The sequence below is a fragment of the Oncorhynchus mykiss genome, chromosome 9 (assembly GCF_013265735.2).
Source record: "Oncorhynchus mykiss isolate Arlee chromosome 9, USDA_OmykA_1.1, whole genome shotgun sequence".
NCBI lineage: Eukaryota > Metazoa > Chordata > Actinopteri > Salmoniformes > Salmonidae > Oncorhynchus > Oncorhynchus mykiss.
In genome coordinates, this window is record NC_048573.1 from 47,088,486 (window position 1) to 47,098,096 (window position 9,611).

Below are 9,611 nucleotides of genomic sequence, written 5' to 3' on the forward strand. Positions count from 1 at the left end.
TTCCACATGCTCCCTGAAACACACCAAGCTGAAGAACAGATTCTTATGTCTCTTCCTCTCCAACCCTTCACCAACCGCACATTTTTCCTCTTACATCAAATTCCCCTGTCTCCCCTGCCCCTTTGGGACGATTGACAGAGCAGCGAGAGAAAGAGAGAGGAGCTTTTCTTTGCTCAGAACAAGGACAAAAGGAGAAGCACATAATAGAGAGGCCTTTTCATAAATAGGGTTTGCAGGACACGGCCGCCTTTTCAATCGCTCAATGCGGCCCGGAGAGGGAGAGAGAGGGAGGGGCGGGAAAAAAAGAGAGAAGAGAGGAGGATTAGTGTTAATTAGAAGGTCCTTCAGCCCGTGGCCCCGGTCGAGACGCAGGGGCCGCCCCAGCTGTCGGAGCCTGACACACTCCCATTGTGTAGTCAGCCCTCATTATGTGTGTGTGCATGTGTGTGTAAGGGTGAGTATGCATGTGTGTGTGCGTGGCCAGCGCCAGTCACCAAAACACACCACAAACCGGGTCCTGGAGACCCACTGTAGTACATACAGGTTTTCACCTCAAACCAGTTTTATACTCAGTGCTTTCTAATATACTGTATAGTACTGTTACGAAACCAACTAGCCAGCCCAGCCTACGAATAAGTCTGCTCTCATTATTTCTCAGGGTTCTAGGCCTGACGAACTGTTCCATAATCTGCCTGAATGTGTGCACTTAACGTGAAAGTAATAGCAGAGTATTCCAATGAAAAAATCCCAGAAATTTGTTTGACGGTTTATAGTTTTTACTGTTAATTTCTGTTGGTTTTAATGTTGTGTGTTTTTGTTTGTGTGTCCGCAGGGAGATGTCCCATCCTCCTCCTCTGCTGTCCACCCAGAACGGCCCTCACATCACATTGGGACCCCACCTGCGGCCCCCCTTCTTGGCCATGCCCTCCTCCCTGTGCCAGTCCCCCGGTAAATCAGATGCTTACACTAGCAGGCTAACTACAGAAATGAATATGGGGCCTACACCTAATGAAAAATGTGATGCTAATGCTAGCAGGCTAACTACCGAAATTAATATGGGGCCGACACCTAATGATAAATTAGATGCTAATGCTAGCAGGCCAACTACAGAAATGAATATGGGGCCTACACCTAATGAAAAAAATGTGATGCTAATGCTAGCAGGCTAACTACAGAAATGAATATGGGGCCTACACCTAATGATAAATTAGATGCTAATGCTAGCAGGCTAACCACAGCTTGCACTTATTAATGGCGAGTTAGATGCTAATGAAAACCAGAACCACAATTGGCTTATGGTAGACATTAGTTGTATTCCCACCAAAACTGGGACATTTTCTATGGAATGACTGTGCCTATTGACCGTCTTGATTGAGAATCATGAATCAATCCTAACATTTATGTTTTAAATAATGTAATTTTCTTGGTAAACATCAGATTCTTTGTGAGGCATTGATATTACACAGGGGGTCATTGCATTTGAATACTCCATGTAAACTGTATGTCAGAAATCTCTTAATTGGGGTGTGTGCTTATCGATGTGTGTTTTCTGTGTGTGTGTTTTCCTCAGGCTATGGTTTCCTCCAGCCTGCCCAAGCTGAAATGTTTGCCCGGCAACAGGAAATGCTTCGGAAGCAGAACTTGGCCAGGTTTGTCTTTGTCTTCTAATGTTGTGGTGCATGTGTATGTGTGGCTGTCAGTGCTGTGACGGGGTGTGTGTGTGATGTTAATGCTGTAGTAGTGTGTCTGTATCGTAACATTCCGCGTATAGTGTGTGTGTGGTACCACCAGCCCTAACCTCTCTTCTCTATGTCCGGTCCCAGGTTGGAGATGTCAGCAGAACTGCTCAGACACAAGGAGCTGGAGAGTCTCCACAGGCAGCAGCAGCAGCGTGCGTTGGGGGGGTCTGACCCCATGGGCCTACCCCATGGCCTCCCTCCGGACCATCCCGCCCTGCGCAGTCTCCACCACCTGCCCGAGGGACACCCCCTCCACGAGGAGCTCAGCCGACGCCAAAACGCCATGCTGATGCTCCGACACACCAGCACCCCTTTACTCTCCCTCAACCACCAGGGGCCCTCGGGGTCCACAACGCCCAAAGATACCCAGGGACAAGGCTCCGGGGCTGGGGCCGGATTGAGTAAGGGGGGCTCACGGAAAGGCCCCCAGCAACCCAGGGGGGGAGACCACCAAGAGAGGGAGGGCCGAGGGAGGGACGGAGATGCAGATGGGCAGGATGAAGAAATGAAGGACTCGGATAGCGAGACGGAGATGGGCGAGGATAGGCATGAGGGATTGTTTGCCAAGGCAGCCGACTGGCATGGGCTTCACAGGGACAGGGGGAAAGAGAGCGGCGGGAAGGGGGGGTGTGACGGTGCCAAAGAGGCGGGCGAGGGCTCGGGTCGGCTTAGTGCCCCCTGTAGCTCGGCGGGTGCAGATTCACCACCCGGTCATCACCTCTTCACCCCGGGGCTGGGCAAGAGCGATGTCAAGTACCACTTTCCACCTGGCGCCATGCCTCCGCTGCCAGGGCTCCACGGCCAGTCGCTGCCCTTTGGATTTCCCTACACAAGCCCCTACTTCCACACTGGTGAGTAACACATACACATGCATCATAACACTGTCACCAATCAACTGTATGATACTTAGAAGTCACTCCCAACTGCAAGCTGTAAATGCTATTTGGCTAGCCATGCTACCAGCCAATCTCAACAGGCGTTACAACTGCTGCACCCGAGAGAAGTGTTATGCAACGATAACAGCCAAATGCAATCTTAGTGATTGTCCAAACAGCATAAGTGGTCTTGTTGTGGTGCTATGAAGGCAGGGATGCGTTCAGTTTGGTTTGTACTGAACAACATGTTTCCCCAGTCATTTTGTGAGCAGTCCCAAAGTGAAGGTTGCTTGCTAGATAGCAATTTGGATTGCATACCAGATGAAAAGTAGTGCCACTGTCTGTTTGCAGCCTACCAACGCACCCTATGAAATCAGAAGAAATACCGTAAATGAGCTTGTTCTTGGTCGGGTTTGAGCTGGGGGCCGGTAATACCCAAAATAAGCCACAAGCTCACACCCCCCCCTCTATCCACCGGTCCGCAAAACATATTATTATAATAATATTTCAGGTTTACATGCCGGTCCACAGAGAAAAAGAGTTTGGGAACCCCTGGTTAAGGGGATTTCACTTTTATGTAGTATTGCAGACTGTCCCATTTGAATTCACTGTAGCTTAAACTTGCAAATACACACAGAATTGCACCTTGACCCTAGAGCAAATCTTTTTAGGTTAATTAGATACCTGGTTTTAGTTGCCTATGTATAATGACTGTCATTAAATAAAGAGAACGTTTGAAAACACAGACAGAAACTGCTTAGGGAACCAGATGCAAAATGGCCAGGTTCACAGTGGGGGCCAAAACACACACGCACACGCACACGCACACGCACACGCACACACACACACACACACACACACACACACACACACACACACACACACGCACACGCACACACGCGCACACACGCACGCACGCACACACTAGCACACACTAGCACACACACACTCACTCTCACGTACACGCACGCACACAGGCACACACTAACACACACTCTCACGGCCCTGGGCAGGCACATGAAAGTAATGAGCGTGGAGACCTCCCTCTGGAAGGGGCCCTGCCACTGACCCTTATACACATGGGGTTATCACCACAACCATATGGAGGGAGAGGGGGAGGGGCACAACAATAGTGAGAAACAGAAAACATGGATGAAGTACACTTTTAAACATGAGATAAAGAATCACATTCTTAAATGCAATTAAATATTACGTCTATTCACACAATTGCCAAACAGCCACCAGGACAAAGAGAGAGTCAGCGGGAGAGAGAAAAAGTTTGTGCGTGAAAGAGAATTAGATATTGAGAAAGAAAGGGAGAAGCACTGTTGGGTATATGTTAGCTGTTTGTCAAGGTCTGTTCTGGGTAGTGTTCAATAGGCACCTAACGGAAGAAACCTGATAGAAACAAGGAGAGAACTACTGGAACTTGTTCAATAGGGAACGCTCATTTTCATTAATAATAAGACTTGGTGATTTACAACCCCTTTCCCCCTCTTCCTCACCCAGGCGGTATGGGAGGTCTGTTAATGGACAGTGAGGACTCTGCGGCGCCCCCGGTGGAGGACATAAGCAAGTGGAGTGTGGAGGAGGTGTGTGGTTTTGTGGGAGGCCTGGCCGGCTGTGCGGAGTACACACAGGTAAGAACCAGATCAGGATTCTGGTTTATCCACACTTTCAACCAGAGAAAGAGAGAGACAGGGGGAGAGAGCGGTCAGGGCGGGCTGGTGGAAGAGTAGGGTAGAGTATATTTTGTCACCTCAATCAGAAGTTTAACTACTATTTAATTATATAGCTATAACACCACTGTTATCTCTCACAGCACCACGGCCCGCTCAATGTTATACACACTCATACACACACACGTCACTGTTGGAAATGAGAGTGGTGTGAGTGTTGGTTCAAGCTCTGTGAGCGTGTGTGTATGAGTGTGGGTTTGTGTGTGTGTGTGTATGTGTGTGTGTGTATATGAGTGCTGGTGAGTGTATGAGTGAGCGGGTGATTGCATGTGTGTGTGTCTGTCTGGGCCCTGGCTGAAGTGGCTGTGTCTCTCCTGAAGGTGTTTCGGGAGCAGGCCATCGACGGAGAGACACTCCCGCTGCTCACAGAGGAGCACCTGCTCAACACCATGGGACTGAAGCTGGGCCCTGCGCTCAAGATACGCTCTCAGGTACACACCACTGAATGGCAACACACTGCAGAAGTGTGTGGTGTGTGTGCAGCCCCAAAGTCCAAATGTGCGTGTATGTGTAGACTGTTCTTGTGTGAGTAAACCTCAAGTGTGTGTGTGTGTGCGTGTGTGCGTGTGTGTGTGTGTTAGTGAGTGCTGGAAGCTAGTAGTGTGTCATAGAGTTAACCAAAGCAGATAGATAGTGTAGCCCCTAAAAGTGAGTCCATTTGTCAGAACACAGATTGTCAGGCATACCGTACCATAGCCCTTACCCCTCTCCTCTCTCTCAGGCTGGTGGTACAGTAGAACACTAGGCTGCTTCCCAAACGGTACCGTCTTCCCTACATAGTGCACTACTTTTGGGCTTCTACGTCCTATGGGCTCTGGTTATAAGTAGGCCACAATATAAGGAATAGGGTGCCATTTGCGACGCGGCTTGTGACATGGTGAGCTGAGCGGCTCTAACTTTGGCATGTGGCATTCGCTCTCTCCCTCTCAGGTGGCGCGGCGCGTTGGCAGACTCTTCTACATGACCAGCTTCCCGCTGGCACTCCCGGTGCCGCCATCTGCCCTGCGTCCCCCGGACAGGGACCCCCTTCTGTCCGACACCCTTCTGGCGGTCCCACTGCGACCCCCCTCCGTCGCCAGCAGCAGCTCCTCTCCCTACAGCGGCCCTCCGCCCCCATGTCACTCCTCCCCCAAGCAGGAGAACGGCTCCGCATCAGGGGTCTACGAGGGGGCCAAGACGCCCTCCTAGGACTCAACAGGCTGCACAGGGAGCATGAACTGTAGAGGAGGAGGAGGGGTGTAGAGAGGGTTCAGAGAAACCCCATGTAACAGACATAGAACTGTCCCCATTTCATGTAAAATATCAAAAAACTACAACTAAAGAAAATGAACTGAACAGACTTCAACTTCAAGTTCCACTGTGGCTGTAGCCAAGCAGAATCCAAAGACGTGACCGACAGTGAGCTGGAGCGAGAGACGTCATGAAGCGACAGAGGGAGAGAGAGAAAGAGAGAACGAGAAAGAGAGGGAGGGAGCAGACAGCTGGTCTCAGTCAGATTGCCAAAAAAAAGAGCGAAGCGCCACAACTACGACATTCTTCTGAGTGAGACAGACAGACGCTAACGGAAACTATTCCTTCCTGGGCTGAAGGAAGCCCCCCCCCCACCCCCCTCTCGCTCTCTCTGCTCCACAACACACCCGGCGGCGCCCAGCACTTAAAAGGAAGACGCCTCTTCCCTCTTTTCTCTCACTCACTTTTCTCCCCACTCCCAGTCTCAGGAGCCCAAACAGCTCAGAGGAACTGAGAATTCCGGAGGCTGGAGCGAAAGGACTCAAAACCCCCCTCATTATTGCAACTATGCATTCCACAGTCCAAAACCAAAGATTACCGGATGTGTGGAATCAGGACGATATTTCATGTTTGTTTCTGGTGTTTTATTTTGTTTTGTTTTTGCTTTGTGGGAAAAAATGTGTAGTCTTAGGGAGGTGTGGTATATTAAGGAGAACAGTGGGCCAGGTACCATATAACTGTCTTTAAGAGACAAAGGGGGACTCTTTGAAAGGTGACAAAGGCACACAACACAGTGTTGTGCCCAGAAGCCAACAGTCTACGCTGAGTTGTTTCTCTGACACGCCCTGATAAAAAAGGGCCAAATGTTACTGATATGGGATGGTGACGAAACGGCTCATAGAGCTAATGTCATTGGAAAATCCTGTTAACTACTGTGGGAGATACAAACACGCTGAATTGTACAGAATGATGCTTATGATGGAAAGAAGGTTGCAGATGTGTTTCGGGGGTTCATTAAATGTAGTTGCACGAATAACGTTTTCTTTGTGACTGAGCAAAATGTGACTCGCTTAACTTTTGGTGGTACTTTTCTTACGGACGTTTTTGTTGGCCGTTTTATTTTCTCCAAATTGTATATTATTAAAAGAAAGCCCCAATCTTGAATGCTACTTCAGCAGATTAATATGAGGGAATAATATTTATTAGGACTTTTGATGTACAGTGCCTTCCGAAAGTATTTACACCCCTTGACTTTTTAAGTATTTTGTTGTGTTACAGCCTGAATTTAAAAGGGATTCAATTTAGATTTTGTGTCACTGATCTACACACAATACCCCCTAATGTCAAAGTGGAACTATGTTTACAAATTAATTAAAAATGAAAAGCTGAAATGTCAAGTCAATAAGTTTTCAACCCTTTTGTTATGGCAAGCCTAAATAAGTTCAGGAGTTAGAAATGTGCTTAAGTCACATAATAAGTTGCATGGACTGTGCAATAATAGTGTTTAACATGATTTTTAAATGACTACCCCCAGGGCCATAACCAGTTTCTTTTTTTTCAATTTAAATTATATTTGGAGAACAGTAATTACAAACAAAAATGACCCCAGCCATTGTCACCTTGGTGGCTATAAGTTCAACACATAGCCTATTATCTATACAACAGTAACGTCATACCCCTGAATGGGGAGAAATATGAGAAATGATTTACACTGACACATAGCAGCAGTGACGAAACAAAAACATTTGACATTTTTAAAACTGTAGAGTTTGCATTTTTTGGGGGTGTATTTTAATGTAGGACCATAGGGAATATAGGCCATGTGGAGATGTTCATTGAAACATATCGTTTTTTTTTGTTTGTTTTAGTTCATTCCTAACATGTTTGATAAGATTAGTACAGGTGTTCTCAGGGTACCCCACATGGGGCCCCGATCCCAAGTTTGAAAACCACTGTACTAACCTCTGCTTGCTTTCTTTCCCCCTCGGCCTCCTCTGCTTCCTCCTCCATGCATTGCAGCCTGCCTTAGCCTCACCACTGAGCGCTACATCACTACCTGTCTCAGTAGCCTGCTCTCTGTAAAGCAAAGTTATCAGAACTTAGTAGTGTATTTTTTACTCCTGCTGAGGTAGGCTCCGTTTAACATTGGCTTCTTATTTCATCCTTCTAGCTGGCTTATCAATAGTAGCCAGAGCCCTTGAACGTTACTTGAATAAAAGTATCTGCCGGCAGACAACTACCTGACTGACTGACATAATCTATAATCAAGTATTTACCAGATGTGCACTCATTCTCCAAGAGTCCGTATTTGTTTGTTTGGGGGATTGTCTGTAGACATAGCAGGAGTCGTCGGACGGTTTTAAAATGGCCTTTTGCCCAGCATCTCGCAAATACACTGTCAGCAGCATCCCTGACTCTCTCGCTGGCTACTTGAGCCGGCTGCGAGCTGGGGTAGTTCGTTTCAGGTCTCAGGCCCCCTAAAAAGGCAAATCAGGGAGGTAAATCAGGGGGACACAAGAGAACATAACGAACAAACCACTGTTCATGATTCTGCTCATTTCCAAAGAGGCAGTGTGATTAGAATTGTCAGATCAATAATATAAGCATCCTGAGCTTTGATCAATACAACAATTAGATTTTGACCCGTAACTGATTTTCTTTATTGTGCACAAAATATATATTTTTGTTTTTTCAAATTAGAAAAAAATGACAGAGGTCTGGACCCTCATATGTAGTTACGGCCATGACTACCCCATCTCTGTCACAGGAGGTTGGTGGCACCTTAATTGGGGAGAACGGGCTCATGGTTAATGACTGGAGCAAAATTTGTGGAATGGTAACACATACGTCAAACACATTCCATTTGCACCGTTACGGCCGTTATTATGAGCTGTTCTCCCCTCACCAGCCTCCTGTGATCTCTGTACCCTACACATACAATTACTTGTAAGGTCCCTCAGTCGAGCAGCGAATTTCAAGCACATATTAAACCACAAAAACCATGGAGGTTTTCCAATGGTTTGCAAAGAAGGACACCGATTGGTAGATGGGTAAAAAAAAAGCAGACAAAGTCTAAGCCATTGGGGAGGGGGATACTAAACTAGAATTGGAACTGCTATTGTTTTAAGATGGTCATACCATGGATAATTTAGCTATTTGGTTTTTAATTTTAGGACCTACAATTTAGGTCTACTTTTTTATTCTTCATTATTTGATAAAATACTGAATTTAGCCTTTACCATTATAGCCCATAGAAACGCGTTGAATAACACATTCATAAATGGCAAAAAAGACAGCAAAACATTTTATAACAAGGAATAAGGTTTGAAGTGTCTGTCCTATATACAGGAGATATAGGGGAGCTCGGGAAATATATATTGAACAAAAATATAAACGCAACATGTAAAGTTTTGGTCCCATGTTTCATGAGCTGAAATAAAAATCCTGGAAATGTTCCATACGCACAAAAAGCTTATTTCTCTCAAATGTTGTGCTCAAATTGGTTTACATCCCTGTCAGTGAGCATTTCACCTTTGCCAAGATAAGGCATCCAACTGTCAGAAACGCTCAACTACTTTTTTCTCTCCTCACTTGAATACTAGCAGTCAGTGATACGAGTAGTCAGAGAATACTCTTTGGAGTGTTTTCTCTGACTGTTGGATGGTGTGTGTTTGTAGGAGAGTGGACTCCTGGGGGCATGGTTCAGGTCAACACCAGCTGTCAGAGTGTGAGGTTGTGCCGCAGGCCAAGGCCTCCCTGCCTGTGGGGATAAACCTGACCCTTCCACACACACACACACACACAAAAAAAGAAAAGTGCACACGCGAGCACTCACACCCACCTTTATCCTTCAAAGAAAACAGTTTCCACTGAAGCTGTCAAACTGACATGTATTGGTCACTGCTGGGATTTCTGCTGGGATTTCATTGGCTTGGTCTTCAGCTCTACTCAACTGGTTGCTATTGTGTGCAAGTGCTGTATGCAACAGGGTTTCCATTAGCCGGTAGGCCTAATAGCCGGCTTTTGTA

The 9,611-nt window shown here is 46.8% G+C and overlaps 1 protein-coding gene across 5 annotated transcripts in view; it reads left to right on the plus strand.

The window, feature by feature from the left end:
- LOC110532233 (sterile alpha motif domain-containing protein 11) overlaps positions 1-6,916 on the plus strand; it is a 93,260-nt gene extending 86,344 nt beyond the window's left edge. For 4 of the 5 annotated variants that reach the window (XM_036988164.1, XM_036988163.1, XM_036988167.1 and 1 more), the window contains exons 8-13: positions 833-948; positions 1,571-1,649; positions 1,824-2,590; positions 4,124-4,254; positions 4,674-4,784; positions 5,284-6,916. In XM_036988164.1, coding sequence (XP_036844059.1) covers positions 833-948; positions 1,571-1,649; positions 1,824-2,590; positions 4,124-4,254; positions 4,674-4,784; positions 5,284-5,541 — 1,462 coding nt within the window. In that variant the 3' untranslated portion in view covers positions 5,542-6,916. The remainder of the gene's footprint in view (positions 1-832; positions 949-1,570; positions 1,650-1,823; positions 2,591-4,123; positions 4,255-4,673; positions 4,785-5,283) is intronic. The other variant, XM_036988165.1, reaches the window with a different exon arrangement.
- The last annotated feature ends 2,695 nt before the right edge of the window (positions 6,917-9,611 follow it).